General features: G+C 48.0%; 1 protein-coding gene across 2 annotated transcripts in view; it reads right to left on the bottom strand.

Moving 5' to 3' along the window:
* Window positions 1-398: 398 nt before the first annotated feature.
* The window catches only part of VAMP7 (vesicle associated membrane protein 7), an 80,991-nt gene continuing 63,996 nt past the window's right edge, over window positions 399-17,393 (bottom strand). For both annotated transcript variants that reach the window (XM_085630377.1, XM_085630378.1), the window contains exon 8: window positions 399-4,573. In XM_085630377.1, coding sequence (XP_085486503.1) covers window positions 4,505-4,573 — 69 coding nt within the window. In that variant the 3' untranslated portion in view covers window positions 399-4,504. The remainder of the gene's footprint in view (window positions 4,574-17,393) is intronic.

Below are 17,393 nucleotides of genomic sequence, written 5' to 3'. Positions count from 1 at the left end.
AAGAAGTCCCTTTCGGGACGAAACGTGTCGGCTACTGGATTTTATCTTTGTACAAACACTATAAAGAATCTTTATTTTGGATTTTTTTCCCCAATTGTGGAGTAGAGAGGGGTGTACTCCTTGGTTTCCTGAACCAGCACAGATTGCCCACACAATAGATTGGCAAGTGCGCATTGTTTCTGCCTCAACCCTCTGGTCGCTAGTATTCATATATAGAACTTGAACTAACAGATGCACTCAGATTCCCCACTAAAATATCCACTTTTTCACACGGGGTCAGAGTCTGTCAGACTGAATTAGCACATCCTTTCCAGTACATCACAGAGTTTGGAAGTACTTAAGCAAAGATTATCTAGTTTGTTATGCAGATAGGTATTGAAAAACAGCAACAAAGAGCCTTTAATGTAATAGTGTATTTAATTACTGCATTCTGTAAAACAACTGTAAATAGAATATTTAAAATTGTGTTGGATGAATAACATTTCAAAATTAGAAGCCAGACAATATTCCGAAAACAGACATTTCTAAAGTTATAACCAACTGTGAGACAGAGCACAACAGTCCAGAATGTGCACACAGAACAGTGTGATTTCAATTTCCGTTCGCACTACAGCTATCAGAGTGTGTAGGGAAAATTATTACATTCAGAATAAAAACAACTGTCAATGTGGAATGAGGTGTATGCCAAAGATGCGTAAGAGTGACAATAGACAGTGGAAATTAGCATAGTATTTCAGTTAGTGTGTGGTGAGAATCGTACCAAGGCTGCTAGATGAATTTTACTGCAGACAGCGGGCAAAGCTAGCGTAGAGGTATTGACTGCCCTCACTGTCCAGTGCTGGCTTAGAAGCAGGAGGCACCAGGGGTTCTTTGGATGAGGTGTTAGATGGCACTGACAAAACATTATAGAATTTAAAGTTCAACACATATGTACATATATTCACCAATTGAAATTTACATGAACATTAGTAGTTGCAGATGATTGCATTGTGCCCCCAAAACAAAACATTCTTGATGGAAGAGTTAAACAACTGTACAAAATAAAAATTGGCCCTCCAAGCTCCTCTCCTCATCTGTCTTGGGCTGAGCAACAAACAGGGTAAAAAGGAAGAGCACAAAACATACTGCCCTTTTGAAGTCCCATACAGGGGTCTAGAGCCTCCAGGCACGGAGTCGTTAAGATTCACAGCATTTTTCGTCTCCCTCAAGAGGGCACTTCCATATCCCACGCTGAGTGCATGCAACAGAGATGAGTGTACACTACAGCTGTCACATAACCTCACACTTACATTCAATCACGAAAGACTGTCGGCTGCGGCTAAAGTACTTCATGGTGCTACCAATGCTTACGCCCCATGGACTGGTGATCAGTTTTACTCCACCTTCCACTCGAGCAAGGCTTTGTTGTATTGTTCGACATCCAGCACTGAAAACACTGTGCCAGCATGGGCAAGTTGAATTACTAAGAGTTTTGAATCTCTTATCACACATTGCATCAAGCAACATTCCCAGGAAGGTTCTTGTCAGAGAGGTCTTTGTCCTTGGTGAAAAACATCACCCAACACATTAACTTATTATAAGAAAAGTCATTACCGAGCACGTTAACTCCAGGAAAGATGGTAACCCACATGGGCAGACCCAATGGAGACTCCAGCCATGATGGTGGTGACTGATGCACAACCTGCCTTCAACCAAACTGTGTGCCACATTCAAAGGGCTTATTATTTGTAAATATAAACAGAGGATTGCGCAATCAGCAGAGGTATCAGAACTATCTCTTTCCCTGTTGCTGGATGCGCTTTGGGGATTGCTAGCTTGGTAAATCAAACCCACTTGGATCTTTTGAATTAACCACACAAAGCTAATACGATGTGAGCACAACAGATGCAGAGTGTTGAGGGCAGAAATGTGCACTAAAGGGTGAAACAAGAACACTAACAATTACTTAAAAGGAGTTAAACAATTCACATACAGGGACCTAGGTGCACAAGAAAAACTATACAAGAACTTGTGAACTAACAACAAAAGATAAACATGCGCAAAAGGAAGCAAAGGACAGAAATACGAAAGTGTGGAATACAAAATCATGCACACCAAAGACACAAGTGTACCTCATTTACGCACACAAGACCCAAAACGTTAGTCTGAAGCCGGCAATATCTGCACACAGAAGTAATAGGATAAAAATGTTGAATTCAGAACAAAATCAGCAACATGTGACACTGCAGGCCCAACAGGAAGACTATAACCGGAATACAGGGCAACACGGGTGAAAACCTACATGTGTTCTTCACAGTATGAGGCACCATCATGCAACTGGCTTAAACAAAAACTATTCTTTCATTTTTGCGGTTAATTAGAAAAGGTTTGGTGTAAACAGACTCACTCCAGATTTAAAATCGGTCAGTGTACATCTTTCCTACTTCAATACACAACATAATTGGCACCACAATCATGCTGCTCGGTTTTACGGTGTTGTGTTTTAGTTCCCGTAAGGAGTGTCCCATTGAGATCTACATGCAGGCCCTGTGTAGGACACATCAATGACGTTGTTCTACTTCCTGATGCACACCTTTATGAAGGCGAATATACAGGGTTATGAGGTCAACACATGGACAAAGCCTTCACTGATGCTCCGAGGTCATCATACTGGGGGTTGCTCCTTAAGATTAGGTGGCACCTTTACATTAAGCGCCCGAGAGGTTCTTCCTGACCGTAGGTGGGTCCTCGTGAAGCCGAAGTCACACAGTCCTGCTTATAGGGAAGGATAGCCCTATCACTTCACTCCAGAGCACGGTCTGGACACTTGTAACTTTAGGAAAAGTAGCCATGAAGGCGCTATTGAGACTCCTCTCCTTTGAGCACATCCTGCGCCTGCACAGACCAGGCTTACGTTGTGAGCTATTGTGTGAATGCACCCCTCCAGCTTACACTACTTATAGACCACATCCTATTGATATCGGACCCCCAATGCATATAGTCACATATCATGTGAATGCACTACTCCAATGTACACAATTCAGAGATCTTTGAGCTCAGTGTTTTTTACACAGCAGCGTTCTACTGATGCAGCAGCTGAGCCCGAGGAAAGTTGAGCAAATAGCATCCCATGGCCATCTGAGAAAAAGGCTGGATTTCAAAAAATGGACTCATTCTTTTCCAGAAGGTTGCTAACTGCAACAGTGTGTCTGTAGACCACCAGGAGTGAGGATTCCAGAAAGGCTGTGCTGAAGTCATCATGCCCTCACTACTGACCCTTAGGAAATGGTCATTAGCTGAGCTGTTGAACTTGACACAGAGAACCATGTGCCAGGAACCGGTGCACAAAAATGTCAAGACATATCCGATTATCAATACTTTCTTCTTAACCTTGCAGTTTGTAACTAAACTGGTGTGAGAAAACCTCAGCAGAGATATTAGTCGGTTTGCTTGTGACTCAATGTCCAACAGGACCACATGGTGCATGGACTCATCACTAGCTCGGGTAAACTATTCAAATATTGACTGGCTGTGTGCCTGTGCACTAACAATCTGTGCTACATCCTATAAGAAAGGTCTTGCAGGCCTCCAGGAGCCCCCACACCCACAAAGTATGCAGACAAATGGGTAGATGTGCATCTAGTCTCCCTGGTGCACTAAATAATTACATAAGGAGTTGGGTAACAATCTATCCCAGAACCATACCAGTCAACTAGTGGAGCAGCGTGGATCAATGCGGATGGGCACAAGACAAGAGACACACATACAACCAGGAGTGGTGATACAGGTGCGTTGGTAACAAGAAACAGTACTAAAGTAGGAACCAAAATACCGCCTTGCCGAGAGTCATACGCATCTGCAGCTCAAATGGTGCAGTGCTAGTCTCCAATCAGTCCACCTTTCCATAATCACAGTCATTTCATCTCCATAGCAGATGTATCCTACAACTCCTGGTATTGTGTTGTTGTGCTACAAGTTCTACATCCTTTTCTACAAAGCATCATATTTCTTTCTAGCCGCTGCCAAAACAAATCACTGGATCTCTTCCCAAAATAAACAAAAAAATGAAACATCACCGCCCTCAAAAATCTTACCTTGCATTAAAGTGCTAAATATCAATCACTGCTGCTCCCCAACAACACAAAAAACAAGAACGTTTGTCAATCAGGGGTACAGTTGTAGGAGAAACACCAAGGTAGCAACAAAACAGGCTTCAAAGGCAACCCTGGCTAATGCATCTCCCATCTTCTCCGAAGTGGCAGCAGGACGGTGTAACATCTTGGAGGTTCCTTCTGGATCAGAGGATTTCACGCTGCCCCTCACCCCTCAACTCTAATCCACAAGAGTGAAAAGCAGAGAAGCGGTGCAGCATTGGGCGTTGGTACCCTCTCTCTTGCTGCACAGAAGTCCATATTCTTACTCGGCCCTGCCATGGAAGTCTCTTCCCCAGAGTAGCCACATCCCATGAGCGCGCCTCTGCCACAGAGAGGGGAAACAATCCGAAGCAAGACTTGAGAGCCACACCTTACTTGTTCACGCAGCTTGGCCAGGAGGGCCCACCACAGGCTGCAGACACGATGATAAAGATCACCACCTGTGGGCGAGGGAGAACACGATCAGTGGATCACAATATTGTACAACTGCTCACCTGAGCAGTCAGGTGCCCTAGAGCAAGAAGATGCTCCAATGAAATGAGGGATGGAGTGGAGAGAGGCAGTGACATTCTCAGATGAGACAGGGTAGCTATACACAGGAGAGGGGGCTTACACAGGAAGAACAGAAAGTGGATTACAGTGCAATGGGGATAGTGTTACAGGGTACTGTTTTTCGTCCTGTCTTGTAAAAGAATAACAGGAAAAATGGGGTGTTAAAAAAGGTGCAGGAAAAGGGGCAGTAGGTCATAATACAATAACCAAACCATACAGCAGCAGACTGCATCCAACAAGACAGGAGTAAATCAGTGGACAAGACAATGGTGCGAAGAATGGGGCGCCTATTACACAGAACCCCTTGGACCCTTTTAATGATTTCTTTTTGAGGGAACATGACGAAGGCAATATCCAAACTTGGAGGCCACTCATAGTCTCAGTATTACCAGGGCCTGTGGGGGAAAATGGTGCCCAAACAAAAGGCCTCTACCATTCTTCGGAAGAGGTTTCGCTCCCTTTGGCCATTAGAAGTAAGGTAATTGTTTGCCCAAGGATTTTCAAAGCCCATGGTCAGTGTTCACCCTCACAATATCTTCAGAAACTAAATGCCAGGCACCGCCTGGACAAATCTAGCCTGGTGGTGTTCCTGGCATGATGTCAACCCCTGCCCCACACTCAGAAAACCAAAGAGGGAAGATTGAGTAATGCCCATCTGGAGAACTAGATCTGATAAATGGTACCCTGCAATAGATCAGACCATTGTGTGTCTCAACTGTGCATGTTGCGCTAAGCTATGACAGGGATCTATTACTCACTGACTCAGGTCAGTTTGAAGCCAGTGCTGTCAAAACCTCTTTGGCTCACCAGTAAGCACCTGGTATTAGCTAAGGTGATAAGGTTAACAGGCCCTGGAGAAGACAGACAAACGATAGCGAAATACCAGCACCTAGTCAAAAATTGGCATAGGAAGATCTCTTGGTGAAACCAAACAAAGGTTCAACAGTGACTTCCACCACCCCCCACCCACTCCACCTCATCCAGATAAAATTATATTGCCCAAGATCCTAGACGAAAGGAAATAAACTCAGCCTGTAACATCAGTTTTCCATCACGGGTATTCCCATTCAATTGATAAACAATGAATATATCTGTGTACGTGTGGGGCTCCAGAATAATAAGATACTTACCTTCAGTGACACTGTTGCTGGTGGATACTCCATCTAACTGCAGATTCCTTACCTTATAATACCCCCAGGCGCCAGAACTTCGATCAGCGTGTTGGCAGATGGCCCCATAAAGACTCCATACTACACAAGAAGGGACGGAGCAGAACAGTACTTAGCACTACTCCTGCACGGAGACATACGTTTCTCGCATTCTTCTCCATCCGTACCAAAATGTGTGGAGTGTAGAAGAAATTGTTGAGATAATGTGCTGGTCATATAACTAGGAACATTTTTAGATGGTGAAGAGGCCACACCACAGAACGTGAAGGCAGGGTGGAATCTACAGTTAGACACAGTATCCACCAGACAGAGCAATACTGAAGGTAAGTAACTTGTTATTCGGATGGATTCGTCTAACTACAGATTCCTCACCTTTAGACTAGGTACCACAGCAGTCCCTTCCGAAGGTGGAGGTATGTCTGGGGAGTGGACTCGGATCGGAAACTCCTGTAGAACCGAGAGGGTGAAGTGACCTTCCTGCAGGACCTGGCTGTGAGAGAAGTAGAAGTGCTTTGTGAGCGTATGCACGTATGCATGTGTTGCAGCCCTGTCACTGTGCAAAACAAGCACACTGTGCGTGAAAGCCATTGTAGCAGCTTTGGCCCTGGTGGAATGGGCTTGCATGGCTTCAGGCGGAGGCTTGTTGGCCAGTGCATAGCAGGTTTTGATGCAGAAGACTATCTGCCGACAGACGTCAGACAGGAGACCACAGCAGCTACACGATTCCTGAAGGTGCACCTGAGTACAGGAAGCATGCCAAAAATGTGCAATGTAGCCTCTTTTATCAGATGACATTCAGGAGACATTGAAGTCTTTACCTTTGTCACAACTCGGACCTTCAGTGCGGCGCGAGGGAAGCAAGCGCGGGGCGAGGGACTACATCTCCCAGCATGCGGAGCGGTAGGCACGCCCACGGGACCTATATAGGCCCCGCCTTCCTTCGCTCCGGTGCTTGTCAATCAGAACTCGAATCCCAACGAGCCCAGAACGCTGCTAAGCGTTCTTCCTACGTGCCGAGAACTATTCAAAGCTACGCGACTACCTTCGGCAGATTATCACCACGGGGGACGAGGAGCCCTGACGCGAAGTACATTCCCAACTCGCCGAAGACACTTCTACACCTTCCTGACAACCAGAGAGTCCTCTACGGAGTTACCGCGCCCAGCCCACCGGGGCTTCGCCTGTGCTGCAACACCGCAAGTCTCCCGACTTCTACCCGACACTTCACGCCCGTTTGACCTAGGAGCTACCACATCCCTATCCTCCCGGGCAAGAACGCAGGGACGCCTTATCCGGACGCCGCGTTCGCCCTCCAAGGGTTGTGGTACCGCTCCCTTTATTCTTTGTTGTTTCCTTCCGGTGTACCTTTCCCGTTTACCGGATTCTGCACAGTGCGTCAGGAACTACCTGCGTCTAATTGCAGAACACTCCCTCCGTCCCGCTTGGAGCCGATTGAAAGGCTCGGAGAGCGACCAAGACTTCTTCTTCCTTATGCGCTTGAAGCCGCTTGAAAGGCTTGGAGAGCGGCATAGCCCACAGCATCATTCCGAGGTCATCACGCTGGACTTGTGAGTACGGTCTCAATCTTGGGGCTCTCTGTAAACTCTCCTGTGCTGTGGTCCAGTCCTGATCTCAGTAGCTCACTCTGTTCTTTCTTTCCAGGGTTACCCGGAATCACGGTTCCTTTCAGAAGGTCACCTCACCCCCAGGAAGTCTTACCTGTCCCCTTTCCGGGGTTCCCTTCCATTCCTTCTCCCCCTTTAGGTGGTGTGTCACGCTAGACGTATCATTCAGGGTTAGGCGGGCAACACCACATAGGGGGAGGGGAGTATCAGCATCGATCCCGCTGTATCCGGCGTACAAGGTGAGTGGTTCTCAACCTTGTATCTCAGATCCTGACAGGTTGACAAGCCCACGAATACGTACAGCCTGAGCGATGGATGCGGATACTACCCTGACCGCTATATTGGACACCTTAACTGCCTTGCGAGGAGAGGTGGATGCCTCTCGGGCAGAAACCTCCGCTCTTAAACAAGAGATGGGCACCATGCGAAGAGAAGTGGCAGGCCTCTCCCGCCAAAAGGGTACAGGGGCAGGAGGAAGCTCTTATATCAGAGGCTGGACGCTGCCACCCCCCTTTTCGCAAACGCCCGTTATGGATGGGGGAGCGACCGCGGCAGTGGGGGGACAGGGCACAGGGGTCTTCCCACATACCTCCTTTGCTTCAGTGCCGCAGACGGGTTCCACACCTATACACGTCATACAGCCCATGCATTTGCCCCTCGCCCCTCCTGAAAGGTTCTTTGGGGACCCAAAGAAGTTTGGAGTATTCATGGGGCAGTGTAGACTGCATTTCTTGTGCAAACCTGCTGTCTTTCCAACGGATCAAGCTAAAACTGCCTTTGTGCTGTCTTACCTCGGAGGCAACGCAGCGAATTGGTCTTTTCCCTTGATAGAACGTGACGACCCGGTGTTATACCACTTCCCGAATTTCTGTGTAGAAATGCGACGGCTGTTTGATCGGAAGGGTCATCAACTGTCCCTGGATAAAGAACTCCTCACTCTCAAGCAAGGTACTCAGGACTTGCTTACGTACATTACCACTTTCAATAGGTTGATTGTGGAAACTGAGTGGCCCGAAGAAAAGAGGACGTCGCTATTTTATCAAGGACTAAGAGGGGAGTTGAAGGACGTCCTGGCCCAAGTGGTTCAGCTACCTTCTACGTGTGATGATCTCATTGACCTAACCGTCCAGTTAGACCACCGTCTTCTGGAACGAAAAGGAGATAAGCTACGAGTAGAACCACGATTCATCCCTTCGAGGCCCCGTGTTAGTCCCGAGGACCGAATCTCTCCAAGCGACGGCTCCGAGCCTATGCAGATCGGGGGTATTCGAGGCCCCCTGAGTCCAGCAGAAAGAGAGAAGAGGAGAAGTCAGAAGTTGTGCTTATACTGCGGGAAACCCGGGCATTTCATCAAAGAATGCAAGAGCCGGATGAAAACGGCCAGCCCAGGAGGACCAGTGCACAAAACTCTGTCGGTGGTTAACACAGAGGCAGAATATCCGGAAAACCAACATCCTCAAACAGGTTGGAGACCCCCTGTTTGAGGCCTACGGACACGAAGGTCTCACCCGCAGTCGCTAACACCTTGCAATCATCCGTAGCCCACATGAACATTTGTGCGGTTCTGGACTTACCCTCGGAGATATCAGTGGTTGTCCATGCCTTACTGGACTCGGGGGCAACTGGAAATTTTATAGACCAACAGTACGCCAGAGAGCTGCATCTGCCTTGCGATCAAAAGGAGGCGCCTGAGATGGTGAAGGCGGTGGACGGATCTGCTCTGACGTCGGGTCCTGTGCGGTTTCACACACACCCACTCCGGATGCAGATTGGAGAAAAACCATGTAGAACGTATACGTTTTGATCTGATCGATGCTCCCCAGTTTAAACTGATTTTAGGAATGCCGTGGTTGACGTTACACGACCCCTGGTAAGATGGGCCGCGCGCACCGTGTCGCTGAACTCTCCTTTTTGTCGAGAGCACTGTACCAGGGAAGTAGAGAACAACGCCTTACCTAAGCCGAGTCCAGCAGCGATGCTCGCGAGTGCAGGCGTGGAACAGCAGGTGTGCTGTCTATCGACCCTACCGGCAATATATGATGAATTCAAAACATTGTTTGACAAAAAGGAAGCCAGTCAGCTGCCCCCCCACAGGGAGTACGATTGTGTTATCGAATTGGAAGCCGGAGCTAGCATTCCCTGCAGCAGGGTCTATGCCCTCACCGAAGCCGAAACAACTTACCTGCAGCAATATCTAGCAGACATGCTGGCATCGGGATTCATACGCGCATCTTCCTCTCCCGCGTCCTCGCCGATCTTCTTTATACCGAAGAAGGAAGGGGGTTTGAGAGCCTGTATTGACTTTCGTGCCATTAACAAGGTGACCATAAAGAATCGGTACCCGCTCCCCTTGATTCCCGTGCTGCTGGACCAGTTAAAAACGGCCACGGTCTTTACTAAGCTCGATCTTAGGGGGGCTTATCATCTGGTCAGGGTAAGGCGGGGGGATGAGTGGAAGACGGCGTTCCGAACGAAGTTCGGGCTCTACGAGTACCGAGTAATGCCCTTCGGTCTCTGCAACGCCCCCGCCGCCTTCCAATTCTTTATGGACGAAGTGCTGAGAGGACTTTTGGATGTCTCCTGCATCGTCTATATAGACGACATCCTTGTCTATTCTGCCACCATGGAAGAGCACGTGCATCATGTCTCAGCGGTACTAGAGCGACTAAAACAATACTCTCTTTACGCAAAACTGGAAAAGTGCCTATTCCACGTCCCTGAGGTAGACTTCCTGGGCTATGTCATCGGTCCGGGTGGAGTGTGCATGGATGACAAGAAGACACAAGCCATTATCCAATGGAAAACTCCCGCCTCGGTGAAATCCTTGCAAAGTTTCATAGGCTTCGCAAATTTCTATCGAAGATTTATACAGGGCTTCTCTCATATCATCCAGCCTCTTACCAAATTGCTGAGAAAGGGAGCTACTTTCGAGTGGTCGGAAGAAGCGGAACAAGCGTTTCAGGCCCTGAAACAATGCTTCACTACCGCACCGGTGTTGCGGCATCCAGATGCGGCGCAGCCCTTCGTATTGGAAACGGATGCTTCGCATTTTGCAGTTGGAGGCATACTGTCGCAACGCCATCCAGATACGGGCCAACTCCATCCCATCGCCTTCTTTTCCAGGAAACTGTCAGCGTGTGAAATCAACTATAGTACCACGGACAAGGAGCTGCTGGCGATTAAGAAAGGATGTGAAGAGTGGAGACACTATCTACTGGGAGCTCGACACACGGTGGAGATATTCACGGACCACCGGAATCTCCTGTTTCTGAAGACAGCCAGGGCTCTCACTCCCAGACAACTCCGCTGGTCATTATTTTTTTCCGACTATGATTTTGTGATTCGGTATCGCCCAGGACCGCAAAACGGCAAAGCAGATGCCTTATCCCGAATTCAGCACCCTCATGAACCCAGTGACATACCCCTCGAGGAACCCCCCATCATCCTGCAGAAAGCCTCCTTTCCAGAGGATCTCCTTGCCGCAACTAGCATTGACGGCTTTCTAGCGGATGTACGAGCTCAGACCGAGAAGATGGACTCGCCTGCCTGGGTAGCAGAAAACCCCTCCCGTCGTTCCGCCTCTCAGAGCCTCTTGTATCATGAGAAAAAACTATTTCTTCCTGCCGAGGAGTTACGGCAGCTGGCTCTGCACTGGGTACATGATACTCCGTTAGGGGGGCATTTGGGAGCCCGCAAAACTACGCAAGCCCTGCAAAGATACTTCTGGTGGAATACCTTGGGACCAGATACCATAAACTACGTCTCGGGGTGTGCTGTGTGCGCTCAAGGTAAAGCGCAGCATAGGAAGCCCTGTGGGATGCTGCGTTCGATCCCGATTCCTCCGTATCCCTGGCACACAGTGTCCATGGACTTCATCGTGGACATGCCCCCTAGTCTGGGCCTAACTACCATCTTGGTAGTAGTTGACCACCTTACTAAAATGGGTCACTTTCTAGCCCTCGACAAACTGCCTTCGTCCTCCGAGCTGGCCCTCATTTTTCTGCAACAGATTGTGCGGTTACATGGAATACCGGCTGTTCTCATCACGGACCGAGGGACGCAATTCACCTCTCGCTTCTGGAAGGCCTTGTGCGCGGCGATGAGCATTGACGCACGCCTGTCCACAAGCTATCACCCACAGACAGACGGAAAAACGGAGAGGTTAAATCAAACCTTAGAACAATACCTCCGGTGCTTCACGATCTCGCATGAGGGGGAGTGGGGCAGACTGTTGTGGCTAGCGGAGTTCGCATATAACAACGCCGAGCATTCCTCGTTGGGGTGCTCGCCTTTCTATTGTCTATCAGGTCACCACCCTAACATGCTACCCTTTGAATGGCCAGTGCAAACACTACATCCCACCATACAAGAACATCATTCACACCTTCGCTCCGTTCTTCAGGCAGCCAAGGCAAGATTAGCAGCAGCACAGAAGCACGACAAACAGTACGCGGACAAACGAAGGTCTCCTGAGCCAGCGTATGGGGTGGGGGACAGGGTATGGCTTAACACTAAGTACCTAAGATTCAAGGGCAACACCCGTCTGCAGCCACGATACGTAGGGCCGTATGCCATAGAGAGAGTGATAAATCCGGTAGCCATGAAGCTAGGCCTCCCCGCGTCGTGGAGTATCCACCCTGTATTCCACGTATCGCTGTTAAAACCTTGCCTCCCTCATACCAGGCTCCATCAAAAACCCCTGCCTCTATTGGTAGATGAGGGAGAGGAATATGAGGTCAAGAGGATTCTAGACGTGAAACGGGTGAGGGGGAGACTCCTCTACCTTATTGACTGGAAGGGATACGGACCAGAGGAGAGATCGTGGGAACCCATAGCTAATTTACACTGCCCTGCTCTACTGAAGAGATTTCACGCAACCCATCCTTCCAAACCTGGAGGCCCGTCGAGACGCCGGGCGCGAAAGGGGGGTTCTGTCACAACTCGGACCTTCAGCGCGGCGCGAGGGAAGCAAGCGCGGGGCGAGGGACTACATCTCCCAGCATGCGGAGCGGTAGGCACGCCCACGGGACCTATATAGGCCCCGCCTTCCTTCGCTCCGGTGCTTGTCAATCAGAACTCGAATCCCAACGAGCCCAGAACGCTGCTAAGCGTTCTTCCTACGTGCCGAGAACTATTCAAAGCTACGCGACTACCTTCGGCAGATTACCACCACGGGGGACGAGGAGCCCTGACGCGAAGTACATTCCCAACTCGCCGAAGACACTTCTACACCTTCCTGACAACCAGAGAGTCCTCTACGGAGTTACCGCGCCCAGCCCACCGGGGCTTCGCCTGTGCTGCAACACCGCAAGTCTCCCGACTTCTACCCGACACTTCACGCCCGTTTGACCTAGGAGCTACCACATCCCTATCCTCCCGGGCAAGAACGCAGGGACGCCTTATCGGACGCCGCGTTCGCCCTCCAAGGGTTGTGGTACCGCTCCCTTTATTCTTTGTTGTTTCCTTCCGGTGTACCTTTCCCGTTTACCGGATTCTGCACGGTGCGTCAGGAAATACCTGCGTCTAATTGCAGAACACTCCCTCCGTCCCGCTTGGAGCCGATTGAAAGGCTCGGAGAGCGACCAAGACTTCTTCTTCCTTATGCGCTTGAAGCCGCTTGAAAGGCTTGGAGAGCAGCATAGCCCACAGCATCATTCCGAGGTCATCACGCTGGACTTGTGAGTACGGTCTCGATCTTGGGGCTCTCTGTAAACTCTCCTGTGCGGTGGTCCAGTCCTGATCTCAGTAGCTCACTCTGTTCTTTCTTTCCAGGGTTACCCGGAATCACGGTTCCTTTCGGAAGGTCACCTCACCCCCAGGAAGTCTTACCTGTCCCCTTTCCGGGGTTCCCTTCCATTCCTTCTCCCCCTTTAGGTGGTGTGTCACGCTAGACGTATCATTCAGGGTTAGGCGGGCAACACCACATAGGGGGAGGGGAGTATCAGCATCGCTCCCGCTGTATCCGGCGTACAAGGTGAGTGGTTCTCAACCTTGTATCTCAGATCCTGACAACCTTCAAGCCCTTATGTCTTCTTATTAGATTTGAAATTGCAGGATGGGACTAAATCCCACTTCTTTCTTGTGATTAGATTTAAACTTTGACTTACTGAACAACTTTGAGCGGGAACGCGACTTCTTGCAGGACTGGTCTCTTGATCACAATCGGTCCTACAGCTTGGAGAAGGAGCTGGACTTATGTTTCGACCTCCATCTTATCTTATGTTCCACAATGCAGAGTTTCACTTACCAGTCTGGAATGGCCTTCGGAGGATTAAGGCCACATTTATTGCACAACTCAGAGTCACAGCTGGAGACCAAGCACCACAGACACCCATGACCCACATCTACTTCCTGCAGTCTCAGCCCAGCTTGAATCTGGTCATTTTCGGTGTAGACATTCCCTAGCACAATGCAAAGTTAATTTAGGAGTCTTGAAAGGCTGACAAGTTGGAGTAGAGCTCCAGATCCATCTATATGGGCTCAGAAAGAAAGGCACTGGTTTTAGTTTATAAGGGTGTTGCTTATATGCAGTTTCGTTTGAACACTTCCGGGGTAGGTTGGAATCATCACAGAGTTACACGGCGCCACCTTCTGCTGAACAGGAGCATTGCTGAGAAAATCTCTGCAACCAGTCTGGCGACTCAGGCTATTCTAAAAGGTGAGGAATCTGCAGCTAGAAGTAGCAATCAGAGAAATCCCTCTTGAATCATTAAAAAAAAAAAAAAATCAGATGAAGACATTCTGTAAATGTATCTGTTAAAACAAGCTTGAAAAACAAGCATGCAAACATTCGCTCCAATAAGCACAATCAAAGATTGCCAACTCTTTTTTCCAATATTGGATGCTTTTAGTAAGCAGCGCAGCATGCCGCGCTGCTTATTAAAAGCATCAAATATTGAAAAGTAGTTTGCCGAGCCCAAAATAAAAGTCCCCAAAGTGTCACTCCGGCAGTGAAGCATCCAGTCCTACGCGTGCACATCTTCTGTCCATCCGCGTGCATGCTTAGAATCCGTATCGATTCCAAAAGGCCCTCGCAAGGGGAGAGCAGCGCATGTGCGCCGCTAACGCCAGGCGAGACCTAAAAAAGAAGCTATACACAGATCCAAAAAATACCCAAGTATCAAAATTGATAAAAACTATGCAGCATAGCTGCGCAATACATTTTTAGGTTGAAGACTACCAGATGCTAAATACATCTTGGGGACATTCGGAAAGCTTCCCTGGAAATACACTCCACCAATTTCTTGCTATTGGCTTAGTAGTTGCTTGATTTCTATTTGCTGGCTTTATTTGATTTAGGCTGTCCAGCTCAAATTCGTCCCTTCTAACCCTTGTAATCTTCTACCTGTACTACTTTCGGTAAACAGGCCTTTAAATCTTGTTCTTATCTTGTCACATTTGCTGAGCATTCAGAGACAGAGGTGAAATGTCAGGCTCTGTCTTCGAGAGGGCTTAGAGTTTACTTTTCTTTCTCAGATTTCAAAGTGAAAGGATTTATGTGACAATCCTGCTCGGTACTAGGGGTGTGCTGGAGGAGGGAGGTACGATGTTATTTATTTCTAGCACACAACAAAACTTAAGTGCCTTTAAATTAACTGTGGAGATATTTCAGAATATATCAGAATTGGGAAAGATGAAGCACTTTTTTGGTAATTCTGAAGTGCAGTGGAAAACAAATATTTTAATATGATTAAATCAAAATCAATACAGTAGGTGATGACACTTCCACACATTATCGTTTGAGCGCTGTACACTTTTATCAATAAACGGTATGTCTGTGCAAATGTAATGGTAATATTAGTTGAAAAGTGTTATCTGTAACGGCAGTGAGCTACCACACCAGGCATACTTCACTTTACGCCACCCCACTTTACGCCACTCCACCCCACTTTACGCCACTCCACCCCACTCTGCACCACTCCACCCCACTCTGCACCACTCCACCCCACTCTGCACCACTCCACCCCACTCTACTCTGCACCACTCCACCCTATGCCACTGCACTCTACGCCTCTCAACTCTACACCACTCTATGCCAATACAGTCTACGCCACTCTACTCTGCAACACTACCCTCTACACCACTTCAGTCTAGGCCCTTACACTCAACTCTGCACCAAACCACTGTACACCACTCTACTCTGCACCACTGCACTCTATGTCACTGTACTCTACCCTGCACCACCCAACTCTACTCTGAAACAATGTACTCAATGTCACTGCATTCTATGCTACCGACTCCACTCTGCGCCACTCCACTCCATTGCAATCTACGCTGCACCACTCAAAACCACTCAGCGCCACTGCACTCTGAACCACTGCACTCTACGCCAATCTACTTTGCATCACTATACTCTGATCTCTACGACAATCTACTCTGCAACACTGAACTCTACTCTGCGCCATTGCAATCACACTCTACGCCACTGCACTCTACTCTGCATCACTCTACCCCACTCTGCTGCACTCTAAACCAATGCACTCTACACCACTACACTCTACATCACTGCAGTATACTGCAATTCACTAAACGCACGCAATCTACCCTACACCACTGCACTCTACGTTCCCACGGAACCGGTATCACCTATGCTGACAGCACCAAGTTCATACTCTCCCTCTCTGACAAGACATCAAATAACGCAGACCAGTTTATCTGCCTGAATGACTGAAGTTGATAGATGATTGAACACAAACTGCCTCAAACTCAATAGAAACGAGAAGAAAATACGGTACTTCCTGTAACTGTGGTTCTCCAGTCTTCATATCTTTCATTGACTCACATGCTTGAATCGTTCCACGTTGTTGCAGTGGGAGTTTCACGATACAACTAGAAAAGCAGTGTAATGTTTAACATAGCTTGGAAAGGCTATAAAACGTTCACTTAAGTAACGTATCTCTGTCTTTTAAAAGCAACCAAACTCTAACCAATCAGGTTGCAGAGCATCACTTACCAGTCTGGAATGGCCTTCAGAGGACTATGGCCACATTTATTGTGCAACTCGCTGAGTCATGGCTGAAGATCAACCACCACAAACACCCTCTAGAACACTCCCCTCAGAGGCTTCTGTCTGTCAGATTTCAGAGTACAAGTGTGAATATGAAATAGTACCAAAGAGAAGGTGAGCCTTTCAGGGCAGGAGGGTGGGTCGCATGTGAATCTATGAAAGAAACGAATACTTGAGAACCACAGTAACAGGTGAGTAACTCATTTTCTTCTGCAGTATTGGATCTTTCATAGATCCACATGCTTGAATCGGACTAAATAGCAGTTAAACAGCACACCATATATGAACATATAAAAATACATGCGCATATATATCAACATATGTAATGTTAAACATGCAATGTATATGGGGATGGCGGGGTATAACTCACTATGAGAGCTCACCTTTACTGGAAAAGATGACCTAACACCACCTGGCCCGCTGTGCACTGTGAAATCCAAGCAGCAGTGCTGCGTAAAAGTGTGTCTATCCTTCCATGTTGCTGCTCTGCAGATATCCTGATTAGACGCCCCGGCAAACAAAGCCGTAGAAGTCGATACACTTCTAGAAGAATAGGCTCGCACTTTAGTCTGTGAAGGACTGCCAGCGTTTTTATGACACATGTATGGCTGTCGCCATCCATCTGGCTATACCTTGGTTAGAGAGTGGATCACCTCTCCTAGGAGCACAGCATGCTACTAGCAATTGATCTGATTTACCAAATTGTTTTGCTCTGGAAAGATAAAACTTTAAACATCTTTTAACATCCAAAGAATGCAATGTTCGTTCTGCTACACCTCTTGGAACTGAAAAGAACGCCTTAAACGCTAAATATTAATTTAAATGGAATTCTGATGGCACCTTTGGAATGGATTTTGGATTTGTTCATTGGATCACTATCACTTCCGAACTGCAGAAAGGCTCCTGA

Source organism: Triturus cristatus, chromosome 10 (assembly GCF_964204655.1).
Source record: "Triturus cristatus chromosome 10, aTriCri1.1, whole genome shotgun sequence".
Lineage (NCBI taxonomy): Eukaryota > Metazoa > Chordata > Amphibia > Caudata > Salamandridae > Triturus > Triturus cristatus.
Note: the sequence above shows the minus strand (reverse complement) of the source record. Positions and strands in the feature narration are given on the sequence as shown.